The sequence below is a fragment of the Chaetura pelagica genome, unplaced genomic scaffold, assembly GCF_000747805.2.
Source record: "Chaetura pelagica isolate M959 unplaced genomic scaffold, ChaPel_1.0 scaffold246, whole genome shotgun sequence".
NCBI classification, from domain to species: domain Eukaryota; kingdom Metazoa; phylum Chordata; class Aves; order Apodiformes; family Apodidae; genus Chaetura; species Chaetura pelagica.
This window is the reverse complement of record NW_009953647.1, coordinates 2,826,374-2,843,475: the sequence shown is the minus strand read 5'-3', so window position 1 is coordinate 2,843,475 and position 17,102 is coordinate 2,826,374. Positions and strand designations below refer to the sequence as shown.

The following is a 17,102-nucleotide window of genomic DNA, read 5'->3' as shown; positions in this document are numbered from 1 at the left end:
CTAAAACTGGCTGCAGTCACAGACAGGTGAGAATTGCTACTTTCACTCCCAGAGTTGGGACCAAATTGATGAGAACATGTGAACTGATGCAATGAAGCCTCTCCCAAGGCCTCAGGAAGTTGATTGCCAGTGGGTTGGTGCCAGTGGCTCAGATCTGTGATCAGATTAACACAATGGGAGAAATTATTGAATGTCAGATATCTGCAACTTTGTATAAGTCATCTTACCTTCAACTTTTTTTTTCAGGTATTATTGTTATTTTGTTTTTCTCTCTGTTTCCTTAGTATTTTGTTTCCAACTAAGTTGTTTAAACCAGCCTGTTTATCTATCACTGGCTTCTCTGGAGTGCATATTTTTAATCTTGCAGTACCCAAGTGCAATCATGTTTTTTTTCCCTTCAGCCCTGGATTCTCAGTATAGTCATTGTCAGATGTTGCCAGAGAAAGTTCACTAGAAGAGGAAACAGAAAATAATAGGAAACCATGATAAATCAGCCAGACTAATTCGGTCTCTTGCTTGCTTACTGCAGGTCTCACTTTAGAGGCTTTTGTGTGAATATTTGTTCTCTTTTGCGAATGTAGGCCCTTGTCTTACTCAGATTGGAAATTAGAAGTTTACTGTCTTGAGTTAAACAGGGTATTTTAATCTACAGCTTCCAAATGCCCACGAAGGAAGCAGTTCAGAAGCACATTCAGAACCAAAGCTGGTGTCAGTGACATTTGCATTGCAATGGGGTGGTGCGAATGGGCACCATATTCTTCAGTGAATAAAAGAAACCAACACTTTTGGAACATCTGCTAGGTTAGCTGTGTCATACAGTATGCTTGGCTGTTGAAACTAGGTATGTTGGCAAGCTTTACACCTCTTGTTGCTTATACTTCCATAGCTAGGAACCACACACATTTTTATTTTTTTTTGCGGTCATCTTTACTGCTGAGAAGGTAAATAAATAAACAAATTTCCTTGTCTAGTAAAAATTTGTACATCTAATACAGGCTTAAACAGTGAATGGTAGCTAGATACTGTATGTGCCAAGATTTTAAATATTTTTCACTCCACAAATGTTGTGGTAGTTGGTATTTAAAGCAATAATATGGTCTTTTTCACTCTTTTGTTCAGTGCGCCGATGCCTTATCTAATTGGTGTCCACTTAAGTTTAATAGAGGTAAGTTTAATGCACATTTCTGTATACCAGTAAGCATGAGGTATGTGTCATAAATGATAATTTTAATGGCAATGCCTCAGAAAAAAGTCCCTCTTTTAGCATACAGGATTATAATATTTAAGCTTCAGATGCTTTACAAAGTAAAAATTATGCTCTTTGACGTCTTACTTTTGAAGTGCTTTATGGAGACATGCAAGCACTATATCATGATCTGTTTCTGTGTCTATTTAATAGCTCAATGATAGCTTTTTTCCTGCCTTTTTTAGTGATTCAGCAAAAGATTTTCCCAATAATAACAGTTAAAATTAATTTTGGAGTTGCCAGCAATCAGAATTCCGCATAATTCTCATTTCCCACATAACTTACATTCCTAGCATTCCTGAGTCTAGCATTAATCCCATAGCATTCATAACTAGTAATTTAGAAATGAGTAATTTTTTGCCAAAACCCAAGAAGAAGCCTTTTCAGGTTTAAGCATACAACAAAAAATGAAAACTCTCCTAACTGGTAAGTAATAGCTGAATCTTAAATAGCTTTGCTTCTTTCCAAAACCATTTGATGGTACCATTAATCCAACATGTATAGTGTGATTATTCTACAGAATGGATAATTGATTTTGGAACTTAATTTGATTTACACTTCTGCTAAAGCAGTTTCTAAGGATCAGTTCACATTTGCTAAGCTGATGATGTGGGCTCTCCCCTGCCCTGAGCCAGTATAACTTTTGTGTTTCTAAAAATGAGCCTTCTGTCATGGACTCTTCTCAACTAGGCAATAGCCTTTTGTTCTCTCAAATCAAGGTCTTAAGATCTGCATACATTGATTGTCATATCTTGACTAGAATTTTTTCCTTGTTCTGTCAGAGTACAATGGAGCAGAAAGGCTTGCTCGGAAAAAAAAGTTGCTCAGTTCCTTCTGGGATTATTTCCTGGACCACACTGTTATGTATTATTGTAGGACCATATAGAAAATAATTTATTTTTTTTTCCTGAAAGGAACAAATTGTTTAATTCTTAGCTGCTAGTCAAGCTCATTGATGAAAGACTGTTTCATTCATTCTTCTATAGTAGTAGACATCACATGCCTAGGATTTAAATACATCTGTAAATAATTAGTTTTCTCTCTTTTTAATCTGATTATATGATTATTAATACAGCTGTGCTGTTTGATGAAGAGGAAGTGTTATTAAAAGCTACTCTGAGTCCTGTGTCTAATCACCAAATCCTAAGTCTAAAGCTCAAAATGTTGTCTTTGCTGCTATTGTTCTTTGTAAAATCCTAATTTCTAATCTAGCACATTATAATAAAAATGTATTTCAGGAGGCTGCTGTTCTAAAACTCCTTTCTGTTCTCTTTTTGCTCTTTACAGAGAGTAAAAAATAGATCACTGGAGGATGTGGTTTTGCTAAATGTTGACACAAACACGCTAGAAACCCCTTTTAATGACCTGAACAACCTACCTGGTGATGTGGTGAGTCTTACAGATACTTCTTTCTTAAATAGATGCATGAGTTACTAGTAGTTATTTTTGCCTGCTTTTGCTAAGTGCTATAAAAGGAACAAGGGGGTGAAAAGCACCAAGTGTAGACCCCTGTATTTGAGATTTTTGCCTTTTTGACAGTTGAGGAGATGTTGAATGGAACATCATATTCCTTATTGTAAAAGTAGGATCATAATTATAAAGCTAGCTGCATTCATTAGGCATAGCTGCTTTAAACGCAAGAGTCTCTTATCTCATCTTAATCATTATCTTACAAAGTAGGCAGTTCTGTCTGCCTAGTGGCATGTCTTGCAAAAGAACGAGAGAGTTTTTGAAGGCAAGAAGAAGAAGGGGGCCAATTATCGGCTTCTGCTTCCCCGCCACCTGCCAGCGCTTTCCTTTTAATTAATGATCTGATGGCACTGGTCAATATAATAAGAAATGCTTGTACAGTTGGGGTCAGAAAATTCAGGCTTTGATCTTCTTCAACTTTCTGAAACATTTATTTGTTTTCTCTAAATTATTTCAGTTTTATTTTAATCTCTTCTATCCTGCTGAGGGCGGCATGAATGAAAACCTATACTGTTTGTCATTTCCTTTGGCAGAGCAAAGACTGCTTACTTAGAATTCTATTTGTAAATTAAACTGCAAACGCAGTTTGTCATAAAAGACATCTGATCCTTTTGAAATGACGAAAACTGTCTTTTGTCTGTAAAGGATGATAAATTAAGTGCCAGTTCTTTCTGGACTTTGATCTTGCAGAGGGTGTCCCCCCTCCCTTTTTTTTTTTTTCTTATTGCCTATAGGGGAACATATCCTGCATATCATTTAAAATAGTCACAAAATTCACTTGCCTTGTTTTTCCCAATAGAGCTCTAAAATAATGTAATTGTGAAACCACTGTTTTGATTATTTAGTTATAGATGCTCAAGCTATCACAAGTGGTTGTCAGCACAAAGAATTTTATATAAAAAATGTGAAATCAAAGAGTTACATTTTCTGAAATAGTAAATCATAAAAACAAACTGTCTTAAAGCAAGGTGCTGTAGTGACATACTGTGTCTTTTGGTTTTGTTGGCAATTTGTATATATTTGATACAATAGATATTAAACTCTTGATTATTATATTCATATCAGTTCCCTTTGATTTTAATGATGCTAAATCTAGACTTTTTGTAGATCATCTGGTCAGTCCTCCTTTTGATTCAGTATCAAATATAGTTCAGAAAGATAAAAGACTATACAAAAATTATCCTGATGTTTTGTGATTTTACATTAGTGTTTGAAAAAATTGTGGATGCATATACTGTAATTTTGGCTGTACTGTAACATTAGAGTGTAACAAGTAAAGTAAAAAATGAGTAATTTTCTGATGTGTCAGTAATTTTAACTGACCTTGCATTCAGTGAAAAAGGTTGAGGTTATAATGTCATGGAGGTACATACTTCTTGTCAAATAAGAGCTAGATCATAGAATTGGAACTTGGCACAATCTTCCATAATATACTGGAGTTGTAACTGAGGTCCTTCAGACAGTAAAAATGAGTATTTGTGCAATAACAGGGACTTACTGTGTATTTTGCGAATGCATATCAAAATGATCTCTCCATGAGTAGGCTAGGATGAGGAAAATAGGGATACTTCATACTTTTAGAAGTATTTTATTCTGCAGGTTATATGTATTTACTATTACTAGTGTTAAAGGTGGTTCACACACAGAATTATACAGAATTCTTAATGGAGGTTATCCAAGTGTACAGGCTATAGAGTAGACTTAAAATATGTCGTTCCATATCTGGTTAGAACAAAACAGAACAACTGTGTTTTATGAAAACTAGATTTTCAGAATTTATATCCTGAAGCTTTTAATTTGAGTATTCCCATCTCTTCCTTTACTTCAACCTGTAAAGCACTTTAATTAAAACTATTTCAAGGAAAACATACAAGATAGTAGTTGAATAACCTGGAAATGAAGGGCATAGAGAAGGTCTGTGTTTGTCTCATAAAATGACAAAATGCTTGTCCGTCTTCTGACTCCTGAGGGGCAGTGCAACTGCCAACACCTCTTTTAAAAAGCATAAGACACAGGAGTATAGAGTCAAAATGGTTAGTTAGACATAAAACCTTAAAGCTAATGTCAAAGAGACATACAGATGTGAAGCATTTTAACCTATATAAATAAACCACATAAGCATACGTATGAAGATAGTAAAATTTCTGATGAAAAAATGAGTACCTCTGAAGGGTGTTACAATAGAAGGAAGAACTGAAAATATAAAATAAATTCTAGTCTTGCTATTACTTTCAAAATTGATTCCAGGTTGAGCAGCAGCCTAACAAAAAAATAAAGTGTTTTCAAAGAGTTTTCTAAAACTGTTTTTTGTGTCCAAAGGAAATTGAGTAATTATTTTTTTTTAATCAGCGAACTTGATGATGTCCTCACAGCATAGGCATTTAGTAGTTTACCCATGTATAAGTAATAATCTAGTGAAGTGCTTCGATTGTGGGTTTTTTCATGCTAAATTTAAGATTGAAAAAAATTATTATATGGCATTGTCTAATAAACTGCATAATAAATTAACCAAGATTTAAAGGCTTTTTTAAATCATTCACTTAAGCATTTAAATTATAGTTACAGGCTAGATGACTTTCTATACATGTGAACTCTATTATTCTGTCAGACTGACCAGTGGTCTTGACTGTGCAAAGGTCAGTGGTCACAGTTGTCCTGAATTACCAGTCCTTTTTTCATGTGGACCCTCTGCTGCGTTGCATGCTGTAATCTTCTTAATGGCTTCATTCCAATATTCACACATAATATTTTAGATTTATTGACTGTTAGAAATACTACCATGCCAGTAGCAGTTCCGCTACTCCTAAGGTATTTAAAATTGGAAAAATAAATCAGTGCAAGACTTTCAGGAATCCTTTGTTTTCTTAGAGGGGAGGGGAAAACCCCCTCTTTTTCCTCTCTTCTGACAAGAACACTTGTTCTAAAATGTTATCATTTCACTGTGAATTTGTGTATTATTTTTTAATCTAAAAAAAATTAGCTACTACTGTGGGAGTAAATTTCCTAATACAATAATATTTAGTTACTGCTTCAATAATGTAAGAAGTTAGACAAAGGACGTTTGTGGTGTACACAAATTATCAGAGACCATTGACACACGTTTATAAGCTTTGGGCCTGATCCTGCAATATGTGCTTGCAGTTAGTTCTGACAAAAAGACTACTCTTTTGCTCAAATATGAACACTGAAAAAACTTGGAGAATTGAGGGCATCACATTTAGCAACCATGTCTTAATGAATTCTCCAAAGACTAAACAGAAGATTTTATAAATATGATCTTCAGAAAACAAGACTTTCTAGGTTTTTAGCATCTCCTGTGGTCATGAAATATTGTTAACTGTAAAATCTGCAGTGGTTGAAGGATGCATAGCCTTTGTACCGTGTGGTGCCTACACACTATGATGCAATACAGAGTTCTGAGATGCCTAAAGTTACAGGATTTTAACACCATAAATTGGGCATGTGAATGCTGATGTTCTAAAAGTAGCATTTGAGAAGTAGGCTGTAATTCATGTAGAAAATTAAACAGTTACTTTATGAAATAATTACTCTGAGTGCAGCTTATTTCTGAAAATATAATGATTAATATTATTCTAAAGATGTTATGGTCAACATGTAACAGTGAACTGATTTTTTGTAAAATTTAAATATTGTCACTTACTGTGTTTTCCCATCAGAAAATAGGCAAAAATACTACAAAGTGTTTACAGTACTGTGAGGCAAGTATTTAGTTTTAATAAATTCTTAAGAGTTGAGATTCTGTTGAACTCAATGTAGTTTTAGAAGTGAGAGTGTGGGACTGAAATGTAAACTAGTTTTGAAAAGATTTGCATTTAGGCAGTTGTTTTCATCTCGATGAGTATTTGTAATTAATTCTGGAGGGCCATCTGAGGTGTCTAAATGCTGCATGTGTAGATAATACCAAATATGTAGATGGCCTTTCATTAACAATATTGATTTAAATAATATAAGATTCCACTTTGATACAAGTTTTTTCTGTTTTATTTCTCTTCTCTGACATCTTCTCTCATTTCTCACTGTTGAGAGTAGACTTAGTTTTATAGTGACTTGATCTGATGAGGAGCACTAAAAAACAGTTCAGAGCATAACAACTGTCACTGATACCAGAGAAATACCTGAATATCTCTTTTCAGAGATCACGTACTCATTGGGAACCCCAGTGCATGGTTCTGCATTTCAAAGGAGACAAATGTTTTGAATACTTCAAATAAATAAATGCTTAAATTTAAATGTGTGCTTAAGTTTTTATAGGAGCAAAGGCTTCAATTAATAGTTACATCATTTCATTAATTTATTTTTTTAACTTATATGCAGTTCTACTCACATGGATATTTAAAAGATATTAATCGTGCTTTATTTCTGAGCAGATAATATATTTTAAAAATCTTAGAAAGGAAATAGGGTGACTGTTTTAAAAAATAGTGCTTTTTTAATGACCAACACAAATATGTTTCTACATTTTTAGATATAATTACATGAAGTAAAAATTAAATACTGATCTCATTACTTTCTAAATCTTTGAAAAACTATTCTATTGATTTAAACCTTCCTGAAGCTCTGACTGCTCCTCATTGATAGCATTTAGCATTCAGATAAAGACACCTTCCTATGGGAAGCTGTTGCTAGGAGAAGATGAAAACAGTTTGCTTCTAGTGGAAATTAATAGTTCCATTTCTGAAATGGATTGCTAGTGTCTTCCAGAAATAAATTTTAACAGCAGTTTGTTTGTTTGCAGTTTCTTATTTTTAAACCTTGTAAAAGGCCATTTCTGCTTAAGACATGCAAAGAAGAAGAGAAAAGAAATTTGCCATTCTTAATCATAGAGAGACGGTTTACAGCCTATGTGAGGAAAAGATTTTGATAAAGATACTGCTGGATATTTTTTTGGCTTGGTGCCAGAACTGTGTATTTTCTTTGAAACTGTAAGAGCTATTAATGATGTGAGACCCAGAGGGGTCAGACGCTTCCTTGGTTTTAGTTTCATGGATCTAAGCAATCACAATCCTGCTGTGCACCAAGTCCTTCTGAGTAGTTCAAAGCACCCACTCGTTACCTGTACCTACTGTATGGACTGTAATAACTGCTTTATCGCTCTCTCTTTGATTAAACTGTGGAACTTGGAGAATTTACTGGAAACCTACCCAAATGCACAGCTTGGGTTCGCTGTTGCTTGGTGGTGGGATAAGCCCTGAGAAAGCACTGTCCCTCCGTGTGCATGTTTGCTGACCTCAGCTTGAAGGAAACCTCAGCAGGTCTCAAGGGTTTTTTCCAGATTGCTTCAGCCAGGGCTGTGGTTGTGATGATTGGGAAATCAGGGCTGTGGCCCACATGACTTCCACAGGCTTTTCCTTAAGAGCACTGTGCTCCTAGTACTTCTGCAGAATAATCTATTAGAGCTCTTCCTGCCTTTTAGTATAGCCTCCTGAGAAAAGCAGAAGTTGGAGGAACTTTCTTTGAACTCCAGCATAGCCTTTTTTGAGGCTAGAACTCCCTCCAGGATGGCAGCACAAAAAAATGTGCATCTGACTTACACATTTTTGTGCTGGAAAACCCACCTTCAAACTGCTGGACTGTTGGGAGGTACTTGATCACATTGAACTAATAACATGCCGATACTGCAGTGAAGCAGGAGGTTTGTTGCTTTCTATTATTCTTTTTAACATGTTTTTGCCTAAAGCATCCTGTTTATCAATTCATGTTAGGGTACATAGGGCCTGCCACAACTGAAAAAATCAGAAGGTACTATTTTCCTTCAAATCCCCCTCTTTATCCTATAATTCCTCTGCTCTACATCATCTTTATCTTTTTATTCTCTGTCCCTTTATTGTCGTCTGCCATTATTTCCCCAACCTCATGTAGTTTAGAAGCATGTAGAGAATTTTCTGTCTTTTTCCTTATATTTAGATGATGCTTTGTCTGTTACTATACAAACAACATTTTATGGATGATAGTTCTTTTGACCTCATGTTACTACTTTAGTTTTAGTGAAACTGAGCTAATGTTGTTGGGCACATTTCCCTTATACAAAGCATATATATCTACTTATTTTCCCCAGAATGAAATAAACCTCATTTTTAATAACTTTAATATCAAGTATAGAAGAAAAACGAAAGCAACAAAACAAACAAAAAAACCCAAGCAAAAAAAGCAAAATATGCATTTATTTTTTCAACCTTGATCTGCTTAACTGGTTTTTGTACTCAGGCTTGGACTTGTTATTTTCTTTTCAGGAAAAATCATAAAGGAGCTTTGGTGTAAGCTTTCTGTGGACTAAATGAATCAGGCTCTAAACTTTTATCTAGATCTATGGAGCTTGGATATAAATTGAAAAGATCACAGCTATGGGGAAAAGACCTATACTGTAAAGGCCTTTCTGCATAGATTATGAACATCATAACTCAATAATTTTTTTTTTTCAAAACTATAGTTATAATTGGACCCAATGGGGGTCTCTCTCTTTGATCAGATCACAGGAACTGTGACTTTACACTGGAAAATGTCACTACTGTGAAGGTTTATCACCTGTAGAGTTGGTCTTTTCTCTGATGCCGTGTTCAGTTCTCATTAGCATTATTCAAAGTTTAGTTGTTAATTAGGTTGACACTTCAATTACAATCATCATCTACAAGTGCAGTCAGGACTGCTTGCATAAAGAAACTGAAAATACTTATTCTCGCCAATGTTTCTGTAAGAATGAAAGCTGCTTTGGTGATAACTTGTGTTTATAATTTTCTGTTTAAGAGTAACTCTAAATGTTACTTTGTATATTTTTTTGTCACTTAAGTGTTGCATTATTGCGTAGATTGCAATACAAACACATGTAGAAACTTACTCAGTGTATTTGGAGTTGGCTTACTTCTCCAGATATTCCTTGTGTTGAAAATTAGGAGGCTATAGACTGTAACTGAGTGTATTTCTACATAAATTTAAAAAATACTGTAATAACTCCAGAATTATATGGTTTTTTTTCCAAAGTATCTCCAAGTAAGGGTCATCTAAATCAGTATTTCTTATTTTTTTCCAATTCTGTATAACCAGTGATTACCGTTTGCCAGGTAAGAGAAGATCCCCTTTTAAAAAAAGAAAAACACATAAAAAAGGATGATTTTTAAAATTTTCACTACAGGTGCCTTATAAGTATTATTCTTACTTTTTTCCCATTCACATTCATTTTTAGAGGACAAGTCTAAAGAGAATGCATCACTGAATTTACACAAACTTTTCTCAACTATTTGATAGTGGTACCAGCTATTCCCGTGGCACATGAGAAATTATGTAAAATAGTAGTTTGACTTAAAAAAAGGTAAAAATCCCAAAAACTGAATAGTAAGTGACCATTAGGAGTCCTTGAAAATAAGCCTTCATAGCATAAATAAAAAATATCCAACTGTCTTCATTCAAAACAGGTAGTTACATGTTGTGATTGAGAAAAAATAATCTGCAGAAAAGTGGTTCATATGCAGTTTACTGTAAAATAATTAAGCTTATTTATGTCAAGAGGCCTTGGGAAAAAAGAGAGCATAAACCAATTTGCATTAGCACTCTACCATCATCTCCTGCTTTCATTTCAATTAACAGACCAGCAGGTGCTCTTTGCAGTTAAAAAGATAAGCTATCAAGAAGGAGGATGAATTTTTGGCTGACCTGTAGACATCATGGTTTGCCTGCTGATTTGGTTCATACCTCGCTATACCAATTTCTGAGGTGTTAATTTAACTGTTCCACTCTGTCATGCAGGTCTCGGCCTTGAAAAATAAACTGAAAAAGCAGTCTACAGCTACAGGGGATGGCGTAGCCAAGGCCTTTCTGCGGGCACAGGCGGCACTGTTTGGATCCTACAGAGATGCACTAAGATACAAACCAGTAAGGCTTGTCCTCTACTTCTTTTTATCATTTTTTAGTAAGAGCACAGTCTCATTCTATGCTTGGTAAATATGAAATGCAATATTACTCCAGTTTGAAATGTTTAAAAGAAAATGTTTTGAATCTTACTCTACACTAAATATACACTGACAATTTAGAAGACACTACCACCTCCTGACAGTGAGTTGTACTGAAAAATAAATACTCATCTCAAATCAGCTATTTTCTTCCTTGGATTAATGAAGTTACTTGTACACAGCTCACTTGGTTTTATGTGGTGAAGAACTGAAGAGGCTGTTCCTTTCAGACCCCACCATTTTTTATTGTTCTGGTCCAGAGACCTTGCTGTGTTTGAGACCAGAAGCTTTTTATTTCCTAACAGAAGTGAGATGTGAGTCAAACATGCATCTCTTCTATTATACACTTATCTTAATTCCACGGATATGTTAGGAGAAATGAAACCCCATTTAATCCCATCTGAACTTCACAATTTGTATTTCTGACTTTTTGCTGTTACTCAGATTAATATGTTACAGGTTTTCATCCTTTCTGGTTTATTAGAGATAAATTTGAGAATAATTTAATCTGTCAGTCCAGATTATTTTCCTATGATAATTCCAAACTACTGATAGTAGTTCAATTGAGTTAAATGCATTGACATTACATGGGCTGAATCAGATTCTCAGGATATGATGTTTGGTGGGCTAATGGATTCAGATTACTGTTGAGATTTGGTAGGAGAAAATAATTGTTCCTTGAGGCATCAAGTTTGTAAAACTGGTGTATGTGTGTGTTTGTGTTTGGGTGTGGGGAGGATGGTGTGTTCTGTTGATGCGTAATAAACTATGTGGTATTTCTTGACAGAAATGGATAGTGTAATTATCAATTCCAGGTGAGGCCTTGTCCTGGAGGAAACATGAAAATACCATATGGCAAGGTTGTCTTCTACCCAAGGGGTTCTCTTACAGGTAGTCATTGTTGCTGTGAGCATTTTACATGCTATAGCTGTCTATGCCACTGACAGCAGTTGTTATGGAGATGAGAAGTAGTAACCCATGCAGAAATGAAAGGATTTAAGGGTTTTAATTCAAGTATTTGTATTTAGCAGCCATTATAGTTTTCTTATTAAATGACCACAAAGATGATCAAAGGGCTTGAGCACCTCTGCTATGAAGACAGGTTGAGAGAGTTTGGGCTATTCAGCCTGGAGAAAAGAAAGCTCCAGGGAGACTTTATAGTGGCCTTCCAGTACCTGAAGGGGCTACAGGGAAGCTGGGGAGGGGCTTTTCACCAGAGGGGGCAGTGATAGGACAAGGAGTAATGGTTTTAAACTGCAAGATGGTAAATTTACATTAGACATCAGGAAGAAATTATTTACCATGAGGGTAGTAAGGGACTGGAATAGCTTGCCTAGGGAGGTTGTTGATGTTCTCTCCCTGGAGATGTTTAAGGCCAGGTTGGATGAGGCTTTGTGCAGCCTGGTCTGGTGTGAGGTGTCCCTGCTCGTAGCAGGGAAGTTGGAACCTGATGATCTTTAAGGTCGCTTCCAACCTTAACCATTCTGTGATTCTGTGTGGGAAGCCAGTTTGCGTACTATATTGAAATGGCTGTGCCTGTTTTCAAAATGGCTAGACTTCAATATAATACTAATTTCAATTCCACAGTAGCATTATCCAGCATTGCTTCAGGGGGGTTTATCTGATTTGTCCCTTAGTCTAATGGTGAGGACACCACCCTGTGCCAAATTATGGCATCTTGCAGTAAGAACTGTTAAGTAGAAAAGTGAATTAATCTATATTTAATATATGCAAACAAAATAATGGTTTGAGACCAGAAGCTTTTTATTTCCTAACAGAAGTGAGATGTGAGTCAAACATGCATCTCTTCTATTATACACTTATCTTAATTCCACGGATATGTTAGGAGAAATGAAACCCCATTTAATCCCATCTGAACTTCACAATTTGTATTTCTGACTTTTTGCTGTTACTCAGATTAATATGTTACAGGTTTTCATCCTTTCTGGTTTATTAGAGATAAATTTGAGAATAATTTAATCTGTCAGTCCAGATTATTTTCCTACGATATTTCCAAACTACTGATAGTAGTTCAATTGAGTTAAATGCATTGACATTACATTGGCTGAATCAGATTCTCAGGATATGATGTTTGGTGGGCTAATGGATTCAGATTACTGTTGAGATTTGGTAGGAGAAAATAATTGTTCCTTGAGGCATCAAGTTTGTAAAACTGGTGTATGTGTGTGTTTGTGTTTGGGTGTGGGGAGGATGGTGTGTTCTGTTGATGCGTAATAAACTATGTGGTATTTCTTGACAGAAATGGATAGTGTAATTATCAATTCCAGGTGAGGCCTTGTCCTGGAGGAAACATGAAAATACCATATGGCAAGGTTGTCTTCTACCCAAGGGGTTCTCTTACAGGTAGTCATTGTTGCTGTGAGCATTTTACATGCTATAGCTGTCTATGCCACTGACAGCAGTTGTTATGGAGATGAGAAGTAGTAACCCATGCAGAAATGAAAGGATTTAAGGGTTTTAATTCAAGTATTTGTATTTAGCAGCCATTATAGTTTTCTTATTAAATGACCACAAAGATGATCAAAGGGCTTGAGCACCTCTGCTATGAAGACAGGTTGAGAGAGTTTGGGCTATTCAGCCTGGAGAAAAGAAAGCTCCAGGGAGACTTTATAGTGGCCTTCCAGTACCTGAAGGGGCTACAGGGAAGCTGGGGAGGGGCTTTTCACCAGAGGGGGCAGTGATAGGACAAGGAGTAATGGTTTTAAACTGCAAGATGGTAAATTTACATTAGACATCAGGAAGAAATTATTTACCATGAGGGTAGTAAGGGACTGGAATAGCTTGCCTAGGGAGGTTGTTGATGTTCTCTCCCTGGAGATGTTTAAGGCCAGGTTGGATGAGGCTTTGTGCAGCCTGGTCTGGTGTGAGGTGTCCCTGCTCGTAGCAGGGAAGTTGGAACCTGATGATCTTTAAGGTCGCTTCCAACCTTAACCATTCTGTGATTCTGTGTGGGAAGCCAGTTTGCGTACTATATTGAAATGGCTGTGCCTGTTTTCAAAATGGCTAGACTTCAATATAATACTAATTTCAATTCCACAGTAGCATTATCCAGCATTGCTTCAGGGGGGTTTATCTGATTTGTCCCTTAGTCTAATGGTGAGGACACCACCCTGTGCCAAATTATGGCATCTTGCAGTAAGAACTGTTAAGTAGAAAAGTGAATTAATCTATATTTAATATATGCAAACAAAATAATGTCAGTCTGGTTGATGCCCTCACCTGTTTTGATCAGAAATAAGCTCCAGTCAGTCCTTTATTTTCCTAAGTTTGTTGAATTGATTGTACAAGTTCTTTAGTATTCTAGTTAGCATCTCTGTTGAAATGAGCTCTTCTTCTAACTGATTTCCATTTTATTTCAGTTTGTTGGCATATCTCAGATATGATACACATTTGCACTGTATTGGAAGTAGTGCACCATGCATCATTTCAACTGGCAAACATTTGTCAAAGTGACCTTTGCAGTCTTTCTGCATTTTCTTTTGCAGGTTTTTTTGTTTGTTTTGTTTTTGGCTGCACTGGTTGAATATAAGAGAAGATATTTATGAAACCATTGTGGTCTGATGGTTTGGGGTTTTTTTTGTTTGTTTTTGTAAGATATATTATTTTAGAATGTCTTAACAGGCAGAAGTCTGCTGGCACCTACCAGCATATCTTGAATTGGCATAAACTTGTCCAAACACAAAACATATTTAAAAAAAAAATAAATAAATAAATTAACTGTTATTTGGAGCTGCGTTCACATTCTTTTAAACTGATTTTAGTATTTTACAGAATTTTTATTTATTAGAAACTGAGTTTGTTCTGGATTAGTAGAAATGAAGAGGAGTTGTCCCATGATTGTCCTTTATTGTATGCAAGCCTTTTGAACTCAGTTTAATGCATTGGGCAGTTAAAAAAATCAAATAACATTTGACTGTATTAAGACCATTTGCCAGGTGTCTCAAAACCTGTGAATTTTATTGCAAAGAAAATACGACCCTGTGCTAGATCTAATAAGGAAATCTAAACAGCTATGGACTTAATTTATATTCTTTCAAGAGCTCAAGTAGTATCCATGTAGAGAATTTGTAGGGGGCATACTTAAATGAGAATATTTTCTATATAGATTTGAAATGCTTTTGCTGTAAATAAGCTTGTAATATTTTCTGCATTAAGAATCAGAGGTTTTGGGGTGCCATTTTTAGGATCACAAACATCCTAATAAATGAGAATGTGTTTAAAGAGTTATCCGGGTGCTCATAAGTGAAAAAAAATGCTTAAATGAACTATTTTCCTTGCAAAAGTGTGTTCTGTATGATTTTACCTTGAAACATGAAACGGCTGTCATTAATATTCACTTTGAGTAAAGAACAGCTTTGATAGTGTCTGTACTCATCCAACACTTCTCTTCCCTCCCAACGCTGTTCATCACACTGAACACTCATTCTGTGCAACTGTTTGTTTTCAGCATAGGACAGATTCTTCTCAGTATAGCAATATGTCTTGAACAAACGTCTAGCAATTATTGGGAAAAAAAAATGATTGGTGAAAGGGAGAATGGGAAGCTTCAGGGGTCTTGGAAGGAGTTCATGGGACTCCAAACGACCATATGGAAAATTTGACTACTCCAGTACAGACAGGAAATATGATATGAAATAGATAAAGGTGATCATATTTTTGTGTGTAAAAAAAAAAGTACAGTAAAAACCTTAATCCAGTATAATTTTCCAAGAAAAATGGAAATAGTTGTTTTTTCTGATTTAATCAGGATACTAAATTAAAATTGTCAGCAAATTGTCGTAACTGCCAAAAGTATTTTTGTGATTTTGTAATATGCTACACTTTACGTGAGTAAACTTTGCATAATCATAGAATCATTAAGGTTGGAAGGGACCTTAAAGATCATCAAGTTCCAACTCCCCTGCCATGAGCAGGGAACCCTACCTCTAGTTCAGGTTGCACAAAACCTCGTTCAACCTGGCCTCAAAAACCTCCAGGGATGGGACATCAATAACCTCCCTGGGCAACCCATTCCAGTTCCTCACCACCCTTATAGTGAAGAATTTCTTCCTAAAATCAAACCTAAATCTCCCCTCTCTCAGTTTAAAACCATTACCCCTTGTCCTATCACTGTCTTCTCTGATGAAAAGCCCCAGCTTTCCTGTAGGCCCCTTTCAAGTACTGGAAGGCCACTGTAAGGTCTCCCTGAAGCCTTCTCTTCTCTAAGCTGAAAAGAGTGAATAAGAGTGGATCTGTAGAGCAAAACACTACAGTTGGTGCTAAGGACCTGACATCCACACAGCATGGGTTTCTAGCTTTATTGTGTTCTCATTTTAGTCTGATGCTGAATACTGAGTACTCATGACTAGCTGGAGCTCATTTTCTGCTTTAGTTTAATCCAAAAGGAATCCAGTTAATGCATGGTACATGGGGATGATTGAAAAAATTCTTTATGCAACCTCTTACTATCTTATTACTGTTCCAAAATTTTGATAGGGAAGAGAAAAAGAAACTAAAACAAATTTTCATGTTTATTTACTTCACTGTCATTTGATAAAGGACCATAAAATAAACCAGAACAAAGCTATCATTGATGAAATAGTGTTTTTGTATATGGTCCCATTCACCTGGAGGACTGCAATCTGTTTTGATATACTCTGGGGGTGTGGTGTGTCTCCAGTGCAGACCTACAACAGTGGGAGAGAGGCCATTCAGGCTGCTTTGCTATAAGGAGCCCTGGCACACAGAAGGGTCAAGTGGTGGGCACATGGTTGTACTCACCCAGCCAGCATCTGCAGTACAAGCCCTGGCATGATCTGCACCCTGAGTGATCACAAACAGCTTTGATCATAAGAGTCTAACCCTGCTGAGGTTTTTGCAGTGATCAGAGTATGGTGACATAAATGCTTCTTACTCCATATAAATACATATACTTATCCAAATTAAGCTTACTTTGAGTGGTCACAGCTTAGCCTTGAAACCTTGGTTGCTCCTGTTTTCTTTAGATAGTCCAGCAATTGGGGTTTCTTTGTGTGTGTGTGTAATAAGATTGCACTTTCCATGTTTCAGAATTGTGCACATAGCTGGGAGTTAGCTACAAAGGTGTTATGCAGTTTTGCAGTTTGTGTCATTTTGTCCATTTGTGTACATGGAACGTTGTGTTTTTTCCAGCTATTTTTACCTTACAGTTTTCATGGGCCATTTTAAGGCATCTTGCCTTATATCATACAGGAACCACGCTGGTCAAACACTTCAACAGATCTGTAGTAGCTTGGGAAAATGGCCCTTACACATATACTTGTGCAAACCTCCCAGATGAAAGCAAAGACTAGTATTTTTTTTTTTTCCATTAGTCATTAACAGGATAATAATTAAATAAAACACTATATGATGTAATGAATTCTTAAACAAGCAGTATTCCTGCT

General features: G+C 35.9%; 1 protein-coding gene across 1 annotated transcript in view; it reads left to right on the top strand.

Moving 5' to 3' along the window:
• DENND1B (DENN/MADD domain containing 1B) overlaps positions 1-17,102 on the top strand; it is a 152,606-nt gene that overhangs the window by 96,931 nt on the left and 38,573 nt on the right. The window contains exons 11-13 of the mRNA XM_009999938.1: positions 1,120-1,165; positions 2,534-2,635; positions 10,475-10,600. Coding sequence (XP_009998240.1) covers positions 1,120-1,165; positions 2,534-2,635; positions 10,475-10,600 — 274 coding nt within the window. The remainder of the gene's footprint in view (positions 1-1,119; positions 1,166-2,533; positions 2,636-10,474; positions 10,601-17,102) is intronic.